This window comes from Monopterus albus, unplaced genomic scaffold (genome assembly GCF_001952655.1).
Source record: "Monopterus albus unplaced genomic scaffold, M_albus_1.0 scaffold399.1, whole genome shotgun sequence".
NCBI lineage: Eukaryota > Metazoa > Chordata > Actinopteri > Synbranchiformes > Synbranchidae > Monopterus > Monopterus albus.
Genome location: NW_018128279.1, coordinates 217,556 through 236,155, shown reverse-complemented (window position 1 = coordinate 236,155; position 18,600 = coordinate 217,556). Strand labels below are relative to the sequence as shown.

The following is an 18,600-nucleotide window of genomic DNA, read 5'->3' as shown; positions in this document are numbered from 1 at the left end:
CGTGTATTTCCTCTCATCCATAGCACTTGTTATGTCCTCCATTAGCTCAGTAATGGCCAGAGATGTCGATCGGTTCGACCTAAAACCATATTGGCAATCAGAGAGGATTTTATGTCTATCAATAAATGTATCTAATCTGTTATTAAATAGTTTTTCCAAGATTTTTGAAAACTGTGACAACAGAGAAACCGGTCTATAATTTGTGAAGTTGTGCTTATCTCCAGATTTATACAATGGAATAACCTTTGCTATTTTCATATTATTGGGGAACTGACCAAGTCGAAACGACATGTTAAAAACATGAGATAATGGTTTGCATATCCCCTCTATTGTCCATTTAACCATTGTCATACTGATACCATCACTATCACTGGATGACTTATTACCACATTTGTTCACTATATCTATAATTTCCTTTTCAACAATTAGTTGTTGTCATTAACAAATTTTCTTGTTTGTTATCAGACAAATGAACAAGTAAGGAATTATTTAATCACAGCTCACAAATGGTAACCAGAAGTCTTTTGCAAGTTACTGCAGTGTGGTGCTTATAAAAGGCAACTTTATTTATATAGCACATTTCATATACAGTGGCAATTCAAAGTGCTTTACAGAGTCAAGGAAAAACTGTTACAGCATTAGAAACAATAAGCACTAAAACCAGAAGAAAATCAGTTAAGACAAAGTGATGATAAAACATTGTTACAATGAGATAAAATACATAAGTGGGGTAAAACTATGGAATAATTTAGGTGTGGACATAAAAAACAGTAAGAGAATTGATGAGTTTAAACATAAATATAAAGGTATGTGTCAATCAAGATATATGCAAGAACAGGTTTAATGATTAATCAGGTGTAACATTGTGGGTGTGGTGTAAGAATGTTAACACTATGTAATAATTCTACTTGTGTGGTGTAGAAGATAATTATCAAAGTATGTAATTATGTAAGAATGTTAACAATCTGTAATAATCTTTTAGTATATCACTTGCGTGGTGTAGAACAAAATTATCTATGTAGAAATACTGCTTGCAAACCAATGATGGTAAGATGATGTTATGGGGTAGGACTAGATAAGTCTAACTTCTTCCTACTCCGTTCAAGCATGTACTAGGTATAAGCAAATTGATAATGCATTTGTGGATATGTGTGAAATTATGTGTGTTGACATATTGACTGTCTTTACATGTTTGAAAGAATAAATCAAATCAAATAAACAGAAATGAAACAAATGAAATTTCTGAAAAAGAAATTTGGCAGTTACAGTGCAGAAAGTGCAGCATAGAAACAAATCAAACTAGTGTTGCACAATATACCGGTACTAGTATGGTACCGCGGTACTGAGGCATGGTACTAAAATGGTACTATACTGCATTTGGATGGGACCGGTACTTGCAGCCCCGCCGGCAGCGCCCGCCCGCCACAGAGGAACGAAGTGCTATATGGCAGTACTTCGGCATAAAAACAAATGAGCAAGGAGAGGCAATTAACGTTGATGCGCCATTGTGTAAACGATGTTTTAAAACATGCATGGCTAAGGGCGGAAACACCTCCAACTTAGCCAAACACCTACAGGACAAGCACCCAGACCTGCACACTGAGTTCAGGGAACGACAGGTAATTTACTCATGACATGTACCCTTTTCAAATGCAATAGTTCAATAGTTTTAAGTGTGCAACACATGATAAAGAGTTCTTATCAGACATAGAATTTTTTTTTTGAGTGCAATAAGAAAAGCCTAGTATTTTGAATTTTATTTTGATGTTATTCTAAGATTTTCTATTAAAATAAAGTCAGTAATGACATTTTTTGCTTTCTCTTTTTATCTGAAAAACTATCCAAAAGTATCAAAATACATTTTGGTACCGGTACCGGTACCAAAATGTTGGTATCGTGACAACACTAAATCAAACAAAGGCACAGGAAAACAGCAGTTTTCTGTTGAAAGTGACAGAGTTGGGGCATTTAAGGTCATTGGGAAGTTGGTTCCATCTGTGTGAAGTATAGTAGCTAAAAGCAGCTTCACCCTATTTGGTTTTGATCCAAGGTTCTCCTAGCTGACTGGTTCCTAAGGAACTCAGAGCCCTGCTGGGTTTGGATTCTTCAAGGAGATTAAAAATGTACAGATGTAGGCATTCAAAGTGTCATACTTTTTCGCCGCACTGTATTTGAAAACACTTGGAAACACTTTATAGGTTACTGTACAGAATGATTGCTAATCAGCCAAGCCAAAGGAGCAGTGGGGGAGTCCCTACCTGCCAAAATCCACGTAAAGATATCTACATCACCAGGCAGGACGCACCATCCAAAAGATGGATGTTAATTATCACACCACTATGTGTGTGTAATGCACCCTGCAGTTGTGTGTCACTCACAGTAAATCAAGGATGTTTACTGTCATGGTGAATTCCAAAAAAGGAACAACTCTACAGCGATGTGCAGGAGTAAGGGGAAGGGGACAGAATTGGGTAACTGTGGAAATGGCGAGAGTGTTATGGCAAGTGGGCCAAAGTTGAGACAGAAGGGGAAGACAAAGAGTTTTATTTCAAAAGTCGAGTGCTGGATATAAAGAGACTAGATATCGGGCTGATCTTGAGATAAGAGGGCAGGACTGGATGAGGGGTGATGGCTGACGAATTGGTGGTCCACAGGTTCAGCGAACCTCAGGTAAGGCTGTCAGACACCGGACTGAAGGAAACTCGCACAGTGTAGTGGCCCCACCATCCCAGAGAGGAAGCGAAAGAAAATAGACAGATCAGTGGGGGTACCCAAGGCCCATACCCTCATGCCCATAATCCTCCCAGTCCACTAGATATTGTAGACCCCAACCCTGACAGTGCATGGAGAAGGCTGGGGCGCTGTCCACAACCAAGGTGGGAGGAGGGGGTTCAGAAGGAGTGCACAAAGGGCTGGTAGATACAGGCTTGTAGGATGTACCTTGAGAAAGTGAGGCAGGTGCAACTTGATCACAGAAGAGTTGATGATCTTCAATCACAAAAGGCCCCAGGAACCTGGGAGCCAGTTTTCTGGATGCCCCCTTCAATGGAATGTGTTCCACTGACAATGACACCTTCTACCTGGGGCTGTAGGCAGGAGCGTTGCGCCAATGACAATCTGCAATCAGCCGGTTCCAGGCAGAGGTGCAACACAATGCTGCTCTAGTGTCCTTCAACACTCTGTGGCAGCAGTGGAGGTGCGAGAACATGGAGGGAACAGTGATCTCCTTCTCTTGTGATGGGAACAGGGGAGGGTGGTACCCCAGAGAAGCTTCGAATGGGGACAACCCCGTGGCTGAACTCACCAGGGTATTGTGGGGGTATTCCACCCAGGACAGGTGTTCACTCCAGGAAGCAGGGTCTGCCGGCATCATGCACTGTAAAGCCGCCTCCAGATCCTGATTGAGTCTCTTCACCTGACCATTAGTCTGTAGATGGAATCCCAAGGAGAGACTCAGGCTTGCCCCAGGGCTGAACAAAAGGCCTTCCAGACCTGGGAGACAAGCTGAGGCCCCCGGTCAGAGACAATGTCAGTGGGGATGCTGTGGATGAGGAAAACGTGCTGCATTAACAGGCAGTCTCATGGGCGGACAGAAGCTTGGAGAGAGCAACGAAGTGCACAGCCTTAGCAGAATAATGCTTTGGATGTGAGAAGATAAAAGTTGACCAACTAGTAAAAACAGACTGGACAGCCTTGTCTTATTCCCGTTACTCTTAAACCTAAGGGAGGTACCATTGCACAGTTTAACAGAGCAGTTTGCTTTGAAATATGTTTCAATACTTTTGCAGAAGTAAAACCCAAATCCAAATGCTTGAAGGGTAGAGAAAATGTATTTATTCTCAAATGTATTTATGCTATGAAATGGCTTATGATAATCTAAGAGAAGTATTAAATTTTCATCAGTTAAATGTGAATAGTCAATTAAATCAAGGACTAATCTTACAGTATATTGTTAGATATATTAGATTAGATTAGATTTGAGTTCATTATTTTTATGGACAGAATTTCTAGGCACAGCCAGGTAACAAAGAGTGTCTGTTTTGGTGGCCGCAGAATCTCATCCCTGCTTTTTGTGGATGATGTGGTTTTGTTGGCTTCATCAGTTCAAGACCTACAACGGACACTGGAGGGGTTTGCAGCTGTGTGTGAAGCAGCGGGGATGAGATTTAGCACCTCCAAATCCGAGGCCATGGTTCTCAATTGGAAAAAGGTGGATTGCACTCTCTGGGTTGAGGTGAGTTCCTCCCTCATGTGGAGGAGTTTAAGTATCTTGGGGTCCTTGGAGTGGCAGGTTATCAGATGGATCGGTGCGGCATCCGCAGTAATGCAGTCTCTGTACCGGTCCATTGTGGTGAAGAAGGAGCTGAGTCGTAAGGTGAAGCTCTTAATTTACCAGTTGAGCTATGTTCCTACCCTCACCTATGGCCATGAACTTTGGATCATGACCAAAAGAATGACCAAGCAGCAGAAATGCGCTTCCGCCAGAGAGTGGCTGGGCGCACCCTTAGGGATAGGGTGTGGACGTCAGTCACCTGTGAGGAGCTCAGAGTAGAGCCGCTGCTCCTCCATGTTGAGCGGAACCAGTTGAGGTGGCTCAGGCACCTGTTTAGGATGCCCCCTGGATGCCTCCCTGGGGAGGTATTCTGGGCATGTCCCTCAAGGAGAAGGCCTCGGGGCAGACCCAGGACACGCTGGAGAGACTATGTCTCCCGGCTGGCCTGGGAACGCTTTGGGGTTCCCCCCTGAGGAGCTAGAGGAGGTGTGTGGGGAGAGGGAAGTCTGGGAGGCTCTGCTCAGACTACTACCCCCGTGACCCGGTCTCGGATAAAGTGGACGAAGATGGATGGATGGATAGAATTGAGATTAGATTAGATTTGTGTTACCTGTGTAGTGGTTAAAACAAACAAGCTAATATACAATATGTAATATAATACAGTGAGAGTGTGCAGATTACATGTAATTATTATATGCAGTGGTCAATTAATAACTAATTTCTGCAAGCCCTCTGTACTATGTCAGCTCACTGTGTAAATAGTTTCTGTGTGTTGAAGCAAGAACATTTTGGGTTCATGGCCTGTTTGTTTAATCCATTGGTCATCCTGATCTGGAGATGACCTGTTAACTAGGTTTGGGAATTGGCGGGGGAGCCAAAAGTGAGCAGTGTACAAAAGGAGGCAGTATGCTGCTGCAGTAGAGTAATTTAGTGTGTGTGTGCGGAAGAAGGACGTATGAGTGAGACCCTGGCCGGGGGGATGTGATGGACTTGACCTAAAAGAGACTGACTGACTCTGTGACAATCTTCTTGTCTAATACTGCATTTATTTCCTGCAGGAATGGTGACTCTGTCCCCTATCTCTTAGTCTGTTGAATTGTCTGCCAAACTATTGAACTGCCTTGGATTATTGTAATATTAAATTATCATTGTAATTGGAATGATTCTCTGAATTAATTCAGCTCGCATCAGGTCCTACCAACCACACCTGCTTATCTACTTTAAATTTCACTTGTATTGTGTGACATTCATGTGGATGGCAAAGTAAGAATTTCATTGTATAGGTAAACATGTTTCCACATTGTGCATATGACAGTAAGCAGTGTGACCTTTGACCTTGTTACAGGTCACAGTGCGCCATGACAACCAGGCACAAGGACAGTTTCTTCCCCTGTTTATTTTGTTAAACTACACAGCCTTATTTTGGTTTACTGTTTACTTGCCCCTTGCATGGGGATATGTACATGCACATTGAGAGCCGCTGTACCAGAGGCAAATTCCTTGTGTTCAACACACCTGGCCAATAAAGCTGATACAGACTTTGATTGATATTCCTATTCTTTATAAATCCAGATTGAATCATCAACAATCTAAAACATTTTTTATTCTTTTTGCAAGCAAGGAGGGTCCTGCAGGTCCTGTATGCATGGGAGGAAGCCTAGCTACATATATGCCAATAGCCTGAACCATACATGGTTTGAGTCCTAATTTGATTGGCCACATATCTTGTCAATCTTATAAACATCGACTTAGGTCATGCATAAATAAGGCTGTCCCCCACAGAGTTGTTTTGAGAGTTGATTAGCTAGCTGCACTGATTGTCGTGCTGACTGGCCAATGTAAGAGCTACATGCATGAAAATAGGGGTTTCTGACAGGCAAGGCCTAGTGATTACAACAATATGGTATTTGCTCAGTTAGTTTTAAGATTTTAGCAGAAAATAAGCATAGAACATGAAAAAACAAAAAACAAAAATGAAGACTGCTGATTGAAAATGCAAACAGAGCTGCTCTATTTTTTGGATTTTTTCTTCATGACAATATGTTTGTTGGACTAAGACTTGGGTGGATTTTATTCACTGGGAATCTGGTTACACATCTGCACTTCAAATAACACCAAAAGGTAAGGATCAACTGCCCTGTTGTGTGTGCCATGCTCCCACAAAATGAAAAAACAGCTTTTGCAGTAATATGTGAACCCTAAAATGCCTTACATTACCAAAATCATGAGACTAAAAGCTTTCAAACAGTGTATAGCATGGCGTAGATGCATTTATATAGTCTGATACTGACAGAAACATCGGTAATGAGATCAGAGTGTCCCACAGGTGGGATATGCTGTTATAAAAACAGCAGGGAGTTGCATTTGTCATGATCCTGCCCCGTCTGCTTCCGGGATCCTGCTTTTATTTTGGTACCACTTCCTGTCACCAGCTCATCCACAACCCCGGTAACTTCATCTCATCATGCACATTGGTTTCACCTGCCACTAATCACCCACACCTGTTCACCACAGCATATAGCAGCTCCTCATACTGTGAGGAGCTGCCAGATTGTTCTATGCCCTGTCTAGACTCTCCAGCGTTTTTCCCTGACTGCTTTCCTGGTACTGGACCCTTGCCTGCTCTAATGATCTGTGATCCAGCCTGCTCCCTCTTGTCTGACTGCCAACCTGAGATTGACACCCTGCCTGTTCAACCAACCTGTGATTCTGCCTTGCCTTCCCTGCTGCCCTGCTGGAGACTTCGACCCTGGACCGTATTAAGTACCACTCTTCTGCCTGATCCCCCAAGACTGTGTGTGTGTTTCTGATGAGATCACAAAAGGACATTAAAATCTGTTCTACTGCCTCAGCGGACTGGCTCTTTAATTGGGTTCACTCCTATCTTCACGGGAGCGTCACCCTCCTCCCTGACAGCATTTTTACCGGATCAGTCTGAATGCTGTGAAATATTGAATCATTTAGGTTGCTATATAACTAAGGCACTAACATAGTTTGGATATTGGTATTTTAATAAGACACTGTATTATGAGACAAAAGTATAACCTTCACATAGTTGTAGTGTGTGCGTGTTCACTCATTATTAAATGCACTTCTGGGGAGTTGTGCTTAGCACGACTCTGCTCCAAGGGAGTTACCAAGGGAAAGAAACTGATTACACAAGTTACAGATGTGTATTATAAGAAAGAATGTTGGCTAGTATCAATTGGTTTCAGCTGCAGGATGAGACGATGTGTAGGGGAGGGGGAAACTAGCATAAAACACACAGTCTAAGGTAGTTTCACTTCAGATCATTTTGCTCTGCTGCTGACTATGATCTCCAGATGCATCTGCAAATAAAGGTAATATGTGCACATTGATATTTGGTGTGTGACTGCAATTCTTTCCCAGGAAGCTATATTTGGTGATGGTTAAGAGAAGTACGGGGTGTACCACTCGTTAGGTTCCGATAGTGGAAACACAGCAAAACTGTGTGTGTATGTGTGCATGCCTCACCAGTACTGACAGGGGTGATAGTTGCAGAGTCGAACTTGAGGTTTGGGTCGGTTCTCATGTTGGCAGTAGCTATCGTTGACCACCTCCATGGTTTTATTGGCTATCCTCATACAGGAAACCACTGTCCTTCGCTCACCTGTGCATCCACAAGCACACACGCACACATCAGCATGCCACCTTTTTCTAAGGGGTTTTGGAACAACTTATACTGTGCATTAGCCTGAGGTTGTCATGTAGTTCACAGGAAGACTGGAGTAGGTGACACTAGTGATGTCTTACTCGAAGCAGAAGGCTCGACACCGTATCAACCTGTCAAAGCAGAAGTATCGTGGCATAATGTTTCAATGCCTCGCTTCACCATGCGAAAAATCACATGATCACCACAAACGAGTCCTTGTTACATCACAGTCGTATCAGCAAGGTGTCACACTGGTTTGAATACTAAATGTAGTATTTAATAGAGTCACAGAACCAATTTAAAAGTTTTCACAGTATTTTCATATTACTATTGAACAAAATAAAATTAATAAAAGCATTAATACTGCTTATATTCTGACTACCTGTTTCTGCATGGTTTCAGAATTATTTCAGCAGATGGCACCATTTTTGACTGTGTCAGTGCTGAGAAACAGTAGCTGACACCTAGGTATGTGAGCATTTAAGTATTTTTTGAAGAGGAATGTAAGCACATCTTTTTGTAAACCACATTTCACATTCTAGTATTTTGTTTATATGTAAGGTGTGTGGGTGGGGGAGGGAGGGCTGCTTTTCATAAAAACCTAAGGGATTTGTAGCATTCTAACAGAGGCTTGGCTAAGAATAGCTCATTGTTTCGTCATGATTCTGCCAAAATACACAGAGTATAAGTATAGAGCACCTGTCAAAATATGATTTACGACCCCTCCCCAACTTAGTTTAGTGCCTGCTCTTGTGCTGCCACACTTTCACCTCGGCCTGTGCGGAGGTAGAGGTGTGGCACAGTAATGCCCCACCTATGACTAGTGGGGTATATCACATTTTAACTGTATTCACAAAGAAGCTTTGTCATTGTAGTAGCATACTTAACATGACGTTTACAAACTCAGTAACTTATGGTGCAGTGGTAACAATGTTTAATAGATCTTTGACTAGATACAGGAAACACAGTGTAACAGATTATAGGCTAATTATTTATCTATAATAGTACCAGTATGATAAGGAATATGGTCAGACAATTCAGAAGCCTACTCTGCTATTTGTGCATCCACAAGCACCTGGTGACAGAAAGGGGAACTGCAGGTATGATTTTATTTGTTTGGTGCAGGGTTAAAAACATTGCATTACTGAGACCACACCACCGTTAGGGTACCACAAACATAATATGCTGAAAATGTATGGCAATTTAAATAGCTACATCTGTATTGAACTTAAATTAGCATTTTTATTGAACTTAAGTATAATAATTAAAATTATTTTAATAATTATACATGACAGATATTTTAAAATAATTTTTTTTTTTAAATCTCACATACCCCTGCAGTACTCTAAAGTACCCCTAGGGGTACTCGCATCCCCATTTGAGAAACGTAGCTAAGCAATACTGCTCAGGTAAGAGCAGTCCCATCAGGGCAGCTACATAATTACAGGAACCAAGAACCTATGGCTTTACAGCTAAACTGTAAGAAGCCATTCAATGCCTAGTATCTGCAGGGGGAGCTGTTACAAGTCGTTTTTTGTTTTCATAGTACTAGGGATTTTGACCACAAAGGACCCCCATTTGCTAAGTTTATCAGCATGAAAAGCAGCAACAACCAGCCAGAGGGTCAAGAACAGCTATGACTTCTTTCACAGACTGACAACATGCCCCTTTCAGGGGGTTGGAAAGTGTGCAGGAGGACAGCGGCGGAGAACACAATGGAGAAAATATAACGGCTGTGTTGTTAAATGAATGGTATGAACAGAACCAAATCAGCAGACAAAGCTAGAATCAGTGCATGACCAGAGTTCCAGCAAGGGCTAACACAGGAATTTGCTTGTTTGTTATAGGGTGTAAGAAACACATTGTACAACTTTCATACATACTGGAAAGCAGGGTGTAGCTTGAGCACAAAGGATGGGAGATATTATGCTGAACCACAATTGATCAAAGCACACTACGTTTGAGACCCTGAGTAGAGTATTACATGTAACAAAAACATTACAAACACAGAATAACAATGGCACAGATAATATGAAATGGCTTACCTCAGGAAAGACAACACCATGCTCAATTGAGGCTCCAACATAGTAATTACCCTGTTAACCAGACAACAAGCATGTCATGCTGTAAGCAGAATATTAAATCCTTTGAAACTCTTATAACACCTGCTACATGCAGCCAATATATAGGGAAGAGGTGGAATATACCCTACAATTGCTGAATAGATTGGCAAAAGACAAAACACCTGTCTGTCAGCTCCAAAGAAAGCGCATGTTTCATTCACTACAAACATAAAAATATCCCAAACTAAAAACTTAGTTACAGTTATCTACAGTCTTCATGGATTCAAATAAAGGAAATACAAGCAATGCTACTTTGTTATTTCAACCAACATTGTGGTTGGAACAGGCATTACAGCTGTAGAAGTAAAAACTACCATGTCATCAAGAGGTAGAATTCAGACAGCACCACACTGTCATTGTAGCTTACACTGTGACAGTATTACATATTGTTATAGGAACTAACAGGGAGATTGAATTGGTAAAACTCTCCATTCATAAAATATACACCCTAATAAATACACATTATTTAAAACCCACATACTGTTTTATTCCCACACGTTTTGCAGTTTAAACCATCCATCGCCGCCTGACCTATTTAAGTTTGATTAAACATTTTCCTATAAAACATTTTATCTGCCCTATTCATTTTTCCAACTCAAATCATTTACTTTTTTCAAAAGTTAAATAACACAACTAAATATCTACATCATAAATGTACAATTGGAATCCTGCTCTCTGGAGGGGACAAATCCCTGTCAAGTGATTTACTCTGTGTATTATGAGCTATGAGGTGGAGCCACATCTCCAGGGTGTCCCTTGGGCCCTGACCTAACTGTCATTTTGCCTGTAGTAGCCAACAGGTTCACCACTGCCCAAAGAGGGAAAGAAAAGAAATTTCACTGCTGTTAGATGATGTAGCTCCGGTTTGGCAAGCTGCTGCTTTAACCCTCTACTACCCAAGCATACCCCATAAGGGATCGCTTAGAGGCCCATGATCAAGCCATGTGTAAATCGCCAGAGGCACAAAGAAAAGGCACTGGCATAGATCATAGATGCTTTGTGGAATATTTTTACTGGATGAGTGCCTTATTCTACACCACCTGTAGATTTAATTCAAGATGGTAAGTTTTATGTTTAACTATGTATGCTGTGTGTGTGTTTAGTTAAAAAATGTTTCTAAAAATATTTGATTTGGAGCAGATCTGGACTACAAATTATGATTATCAATACCTCGTAATAATACACTGAAAATGAGGCACTGGGCTTTTTGTCTCATAAAACACATGGTAAACAGACAAACAATTATTAATCCAGTTCTGAAGTAATGAATTCTCAAGACAATGATTCCTTTACTGAGATAAAAGATGACAGAGAAAGCCTTCTTGTGATGGCGTGAGCTTATGATTTAGACAAAAGAATCTAATACAAAAACACCAAAAAGAAACGCGGGCCAACAAGCATAACAAATTCAAGCTTCACCTGAGAACAAAGGAAGGTTTGACTTGTTAGTTATTTGCTAGTTTTGTGGTGTTGTCTCATCTGATTGGCTGAGTCTCTGCTCTGAGTCACCTAATTCAGGGGTGGCCAATTCCAGTCCTCAAGGGCCTGTCCTGCTTGTTTTCCAACTATCCCTGCCTGATGGCTCAGGTCTGTTCAGTCAGAAGCTGGAAGATACCAATTCACTTTATCTTTCCTCACTCCACTTTCATCTAAGATGGTATTTTCCAGCTTCTGACTGGCTGAACACACCTGAGCCAGGTAATCAGCGGCAGGTCAGGCAGGGATAGTTCTTGTATTTTTATTAGCTATTAGAATGATTTCTTTTTCTGAGAAAGGAGAAGTAGAAGATGCTGAATCACAGTGGGGTGGAGGTCAGTGGACTTGAGCTTTGACAGTAAAAGATATGCAACAGTTCTCAAAAACACGACTTTGCACACCAAATAAGGCCATGACTGGAAAATGCGGCATCTGGTTGGATGGAAGGATTAAGCCTACGTGACAAAAAGCCTATAAAATCCATGGCATAAAGAGAAACGAGAGACTCCTTAACAGTTGCTGCCGGAGGCTCTGTCCAATTGTTTTTCTGAGCTCCAGAAGACCGAGACTGCGGAGGAGCAGGCCAAGAGAGCAACTCATCATTGGGTGCTCCACTGCAGGCCAGCTTGAATCCTGGCCTAAAGGAAAGAGCAACAAATGATGGCTCAAAATGTCACCACAACCAACTCGAGCCAGCTGAGAACAGGATTCAGTGAGTAATCCTTTGACTTTTATTCAGTGATTGAGAGCTCAACTATGATTATTTTAATCAGTTTGATACTTTAGATTGAGATTTAGAAAGAGTAGTTGTTGATTCATTTAGATGGTAAGCCAGTCAAAATGACTGTTGATGATTTTAACGTTTTGCCTAATATATTTTAAATAAACTAGTCACTACATTATACACATTATAACTCAAATGTCCTATCTTAGAAAATAACTTATGTCAACTAAATACTATGCAAAGCAAACGTGGTCTTAAGTGGCCAGTGTCACAGCTTTTGTGGGTTATTTCAGACAAAACTTAACACTTTGTCATGTTTGCTCAGTGGCACTTCCCTCTCTCGCCTCCATCTCGTTTTTTCTGCCTCTCTATTCACTCCACTTTGCACACATGTCACATATTCCAGTGATTACACCACCTGTATGGGCTTAGCCCTTCACCCTATTTTAGCCCAGTTCACTTATCGTTCCCTTGCCAGTTCATTGTTTGCTTCCAGGCCAACAACCCACGCAACTGTGATTCTCTATAGTGTTTTCTTTTTTTGAGTGTTACTAGTCACAGTCGTTTCTGGATTCTTGTCTTATTTTTCCCAGTATCCACGCTACGCCTCTCCAGTCCCTCCTGACCACCACTACCACAGATGATCTTCTCTTGACCATACGCCTACTTACCCTGCCAGTCCCACTAGCCAGGTTGATGCACAGTCCTACATACTGCTTCATCTCACCATTGTCCTCTACTCTGTTCTTCTCAGCCGGTTTCCATCTCCACCCACCAGCCAGTAAGCGACCCAATCTATTCTGCAGCTCGGGCCGCCTTCTCAACTACAGACTAGATACTGAATTCTGTGCTGATCGATGCCCGGTTTTCCCAAATCTCAAACCATAGTGATTTTGTTCTGTTGTTTTCATGTCACTTGGAATGACACATGGGGGATTTGTATAGCACTCATTAAATCCGATTGCATCATTGTCAGCCCTCTTGGTCCGTTCTTTTCCGCTCACTCGCTTTCCTGTGTGTGAGCGTTCCTTAACACACTTCCTCAAAGAGCCAGAGTATACTGGTTCCTAAAACTTCTCAGTAGCTGTCTATAATGCAGGTTGTTATTATTTGGGGGGATTTGGAGTCTTGTCCTAAATTAATAACATCTAAGAGTCCAAAACGTGTGATGAACCAGTGGGGGAACTAATGGAAAAAGGTGTTTATATGGGAAACTGAACCGGGAGGTAATGAGTGGCAGGTGGATGTAATTCTGGCTGATTACGCTGGCTTGTATATGACAGGCAGGAAAAGACAGGGAAAAGCAACAGAAAAACAGGAAGCCTAAGACCAAACCACAACACATGTACCCTTGAGACTGTCCAGGCTTTTCCACTATTGTGATTCTCAAATCCTCAGATAATTCTTTGCTCTTCTTTCTTTTCTCCATGCTTAGTGTGGTCCACATGACACTAAGGTTGAATCAAGTTTTCTCCATTTTAACTGGTTACAAGTGTGATTTCTGTGTTACCAGCACCTGTTGGTTGCTACAGGTGAGTTTCATTACAAATTAAAGGAGAATCACAGGCTGGAAATACAACTGTTTCTAATGATTTTGAGAAGGTGTCAATAATTTTGTCCAGTCCATTTTTGGAGTTCTGTGTGGAATGGATCAGATTTGGCTTTTTTTTCCCTCCTCCTGTCCATCCCAGCCCAACGATTGCACTGTCATCAGAAAAGCTCTACATGTGGCAAGACTCTCAGTTGTATTTGAAGTCTGTGGTGTACGGAGTGGAAAAGAAGGGGGAGAGGATTTTCCCCTGTGGTGCTTCTGTGCTGCTGACCACCGTCTCTGAGGTGCAATCCCTCAGCCTGACATACTGAGGTCTCTCCATAATCCAGGACACCAGATGTGAGTCCACTCCCATTTCTATCATTTTGTCTCTCTGTATCAGGGACTGGATGGTGTTGAAGGGGCTGGAGAAGTCAAAAAAACATGATCCTCACAGCACCTTTCCCCTGTCCAGGTGAGAGAGAAACTGGTGATGCAGCTAGAGGATGGTGTCCTCCACCCCCACCTCCTCCTGGTACACAGCCTGCAGAGGGTTAAGCACCTGGTGGACCTGGGGTCTGAGGAGGTGTAACGACAGCTGTTCTAGGGTCTTCATGGTGTGTGATGTCGGGGCGACCAGTCTGAAGTCATTCAGTTCTCTGAGGTGTGGCTTCATGGGGACAGTAATGAGGCATGATGTCTTCCAAAGTCCGGGGACCCTCCCCAGCTACAGGCTCAGGTTAAAACCATGCTGAAAGGGTTCTCCCAGCTCAGCAGCACAGGCTCTGAGTAATCTAGGACATAATCTATCTGGGCCGGCTACTTTGTTGCGGCAGAGTCTCCACAGCTCCTCCCTGAACTCAGCTGCATTTATAAAAAATAACAATGAAAACTACAACCCCAAATCAAAAAAAGCTGGGACAGTATGTAAGATCAAAATTAAAACATCCATCCATTTTCTAAACCGCTTAGTCCCAAACAGGGTCACGGAGCCAATCCCAGCCAGCTGCGGGCGAGGGTACATCCTGGACATGTCACCAGTCCATTGCAGGACTAACACACACAATCACTCCTACGTGCAATTTAGAGACACCACTCAACCTATGCTGCATGTCTTTGAACTGTGGGAGGAAGCCGGAGCACCTGGAGAGAACCCACGCAAGCACGAGGAGAACATGCAAACTCTGCACAGAATGGCCCCGGGTTGGCCGGGGCTCGAACCCAGAACCTTCTCGCTGTGAGGCAACAGCGCTAACCACCACACCACCGTGCTGCCCAAAAAACTGAAAACAGTGATATGTAAATCGTCTGTGTCCTGTATCACATTGAAAACAATCCAGCAGCACATTATTTGACACCACATCAGTTTTATTCTTTGTTCAAAATAAACTCCCACTTCAATCCTGATGCTGCAGCACATTCCAAAAAGTCTGGACAGTAAAGCATTTACCACGATGTGATGCTGCCGTTTCATTTCACAATACCTGAAAGACATTTAGGGACTGAGGACACCAAGTGATTCAGTGTGTCAGGTGTCATTTTGTCCCATTCTTCCTGCAAACAAGTCTTAATGTGCACAACAGTCCTGGGTCTTTGTTGAGGCTATTTGTGTTTCAAAATGCTCCACACATTCTCTATTGGAGACAGGTGGGGACTGCAGACAGGCTAGTCCAGCACTCGCACCCTTTTCATCCAGAGCCAGGCCTTGGTAACTGTGGCAGTGTGAGGTTTTTCATTGTCTTGTTGAAATATGCATGGACATCCCAGTAAAAGATGTCGTCTAGAAGGCAGCAGATGTTGCTCCAAAATATCTCAGTACTTTTCAGCATTAATGGAGCCATCACAGAAGTGGAAGTGACCTTTCCAAGGGCACTGACACAACCCCAGACCATGACAGGCGCTGGCTTTTGGACTTGTTGCTGGTAACAGTCTGGATGGTCCTGTTGGTCTTTGGTCCGGAGCACACAGCCCCAGGAAAAACATACATTTGGGTTTTAACAAGCTCTCATGTCTGGCAGTGGATTCATCCATCCATCCATTATCTATACTGCTTATTCCTGAATAGGGTCACAGCGGAGCTGGAGACAATCCCAAATGACACTGGGCAAAAGGCAGGGTCCACCCTGGACAGGTTGTCAGTTTATCACAGGACTGACACTGAGAGACAACCAACCACTCACACTCATTCCTACAGGCAACTTAGAGTCATCAATCAACCTAAGCTGCATGACTTTGGACTGTGGGATGAAGCCAGAGTACCCGAAGAGAACCCACACAGGCACAGGGAGAACATGCAGACTCTGCACAGAAAGGCCCCAGGTTGGCCCAGGCTCAAACCTGGAAGCTTCTTGCTGTGAGACGACAGCGCTAACATTATTTTACTGCTGAGGCAACCTGAGTACCCCGCAGAGATTGTTATTTACATGACATTATATAGTGATGTTTGAGTGCAACTGTAATAGTGTGCTTGTAAATGTCATTGTGTGTGTGTCTTACCTCCTCCACATTGGACAGTACAGTCCTGCCAGCTGCTGTGTGTCCAGATGTAGAGATACTCTAGTTCCTTCTGCTCCTCACTGTTCTTGTGCCGAGTTGTGTTCAGAGACACTGTGTACTCATAATGGATCCCATAACTTTGATCATGAAAGAGCAGTACCTGGGAACATGGTAGAGATGTGTCAAAGGTGAAGCTGTGCATTCCCCAAATTCATTTTTAAAGTTTCAAAGCAGTGAGCAATAGTCATGCTTACAATGGTTGCTTGTTGTGGACTTCAAATCAAATCAAGTTTATTTATATAGTACTTTAAAAACATCCAGCTGACCAAAGTACTTTATGTGGCAGAATAAAATCACAATACATGACTAAAATAGAATACATAAGATCAGTGCAAAAAAAAATAAAAAATTTAAATAAAATGGCACAATAACACAGACACACAGATGACATACTGTATGTTCAATAAATTTAAATTAAAAGGAATGCATCAGGCCCTACTGTGTATTAAAAGCCAAGCCAAATAAAGATGTTATAAGCAAGGATTTAAAAGTAGTCAGGTCAGTAACTGACCTAACATTAAAAGGTAAATTATTCCACAATTTAGGGGCTGCAACAGTAAAAGCACGGCCACCCCAGCGTTTATACCTGGCCCTTGAAACCTCTAAGAGAAACTGGCTTGAAGATCTGAGGGACCTTGTAGGCTTGTGCCAATGCACTAATTCGGTGAGTAAGATGGTGCCAAGCCATTAGGAGCCTTAAAAACAAAAATCAATAACCTAAAATCAATTCTAAAATGGACTGGAAACCAGTGGAGAGAAGCCAGAACTGGGGTTATATGCTCGAATTTCCTAGTACTTGTCAAAAGACGAGCAGCCGCATTTTGAACCATCTGAAGACGAGTGAGAGAAGACTGGTTAACACCATAGTATAGAGCATTGCAATAATTAAGTCTAGAAGTGATAAAAACATGGATTGCAATCTCAAAATCATTAAAAGAAAGAAATGACTTGACCTTGCTTAACAGCCTAAGGTAAAAGAAGCTAGATTTCACAACTGAATTGATTTGCTTGTCAAATCTCAAGTCACCATCAAACATCACCCCTAGATTTTTTTTACAGTCAACTTCAGATGTCGAGCTAGGGAGCCCAGGCACTGGTTAGAAGCAGTTAAGTTCACCAGGTCACCAAATAGCACACACTCAGTCTTATTTTCATTAAGATTTAAAAAGTTAAGTGCCAACCATGATTTCAAGTCTGTCAGACAGCCAAACAATGGCTGTAATGACATCCCTCTTGTTGCCTTTAACAGTAAGTAAATCTGAATGTCATCAGCATAACAATGAAAAGAAAGGGCATTTTCTTAAGATACTGTAGATCCCAGTGGGAGCATGTACAATGAGAACAAAATGGGACCAAGCACAGATCCTTGGGGGACACCACAGGAAAGGATAGTTGAGGAGGACGAACAGGTACCAATATTAACAGTAAAACTTCTATTGGTGAGATAAGATCTGAACCAGTTAAGAACAGTACCTTGAATTCCTACACACTGCTCCTCCAAACAAGATAAGAGGATTCCATGATCCACTGTATTGAAGGCAGCAGTGAGATCTAAAAGCACCAATAAAACGGAATCCCTGGCATCCCTAGCCAACAGGATATCATTACTGATTTGTAATAACAGACTCAGTACTATGTTTTGATTTAAAACCAGATTGAAATTGCTCCTCAATGTTGTTATCTGTCAAAAAAGACTGGAGTTGGGTAAAAACAATCTTCTCCAGAACTTTAGACTGCATCATTGTCAGACTTTAGATTAAAAAGATAATTTAGACACTGGTCTAAAATTAGAGAACACTGAAGGGTCAAGATTTGGGTTTTTGAGATGAGGCTGGACAATCGTTTTTTTGAAAGCATCTGGAACTGAGCCTGTCCTTAAACATAAATTAATTAAAGCCAGAAAGCTAGGCCCAACAGACTTCAGGAGAAAACCTCTAAAGCATGCACCACTGACCATCAATGGTGCTGTAGTGGAGAGATTGTGCAGTACCAAGTTCCTGGGAGTGCACATGTCTGAGTACCTCTCCTGGACCAACAACACCACATCACTGGCCAAGAAGGCTCAAATATGCCTCAACTTCCTCTGCAAACTGTGGAGAGTCAGTATCCCACCCCCCATCATGCTGGATGATTTGACTCTTATAGGCTCTAGTTACTTTATAAGCTTTAGTTACTTCTCATACCTTTAGTTCCCCTTAGTTACCTTTCATAACCTTATTTTCCTTGTTTATACATATTACAGCT

At 42.1% G+C, this 18,600-nt stretch overlaps 1 protein-coding gene and 1 long non-coding RNA gene across 2 annotated transcripts in view; one reads left to right on the top strand and one right to left on the bottom strand.

Annotated features, from left to right (window-relative positions):
* LOC109951632 (A disintegrin and metalloproteinase with thrombospondin motifs 17-like) overlaps positions 1-18,600 on the bottom strand; it is a 199,476-nt gene that overhangs the window by 16,518 nt on the left and 164,358 nt on the right. The window contains exons 15-16 of the mRNA XM_020586235.1: positions 16,297-16,456; positions 7,769-7,904 (exon numbers count right to left, since the gene is read on the bottom strand). Coding sequence (XP_020441891.1) covers positions 7,769-7,904; positions 16,297-16,456 — 296 coding nt within the window. The remainder of the gene's footprint in view (positions 1-7,768; positions 7,905-16,296; positions 16,457-18,600) is intronic.
* On the top strand, positions 11,763-13,240 carry LOC109951628 (uncharacterized). The gene is made up of 2 exons (XR_002273638.1): positions 11,763-12,257; positions 12,863-13,240. It is a non-coding gene; the product is annotated as an uncharacterized LOC109951628 (long non-coding RNA).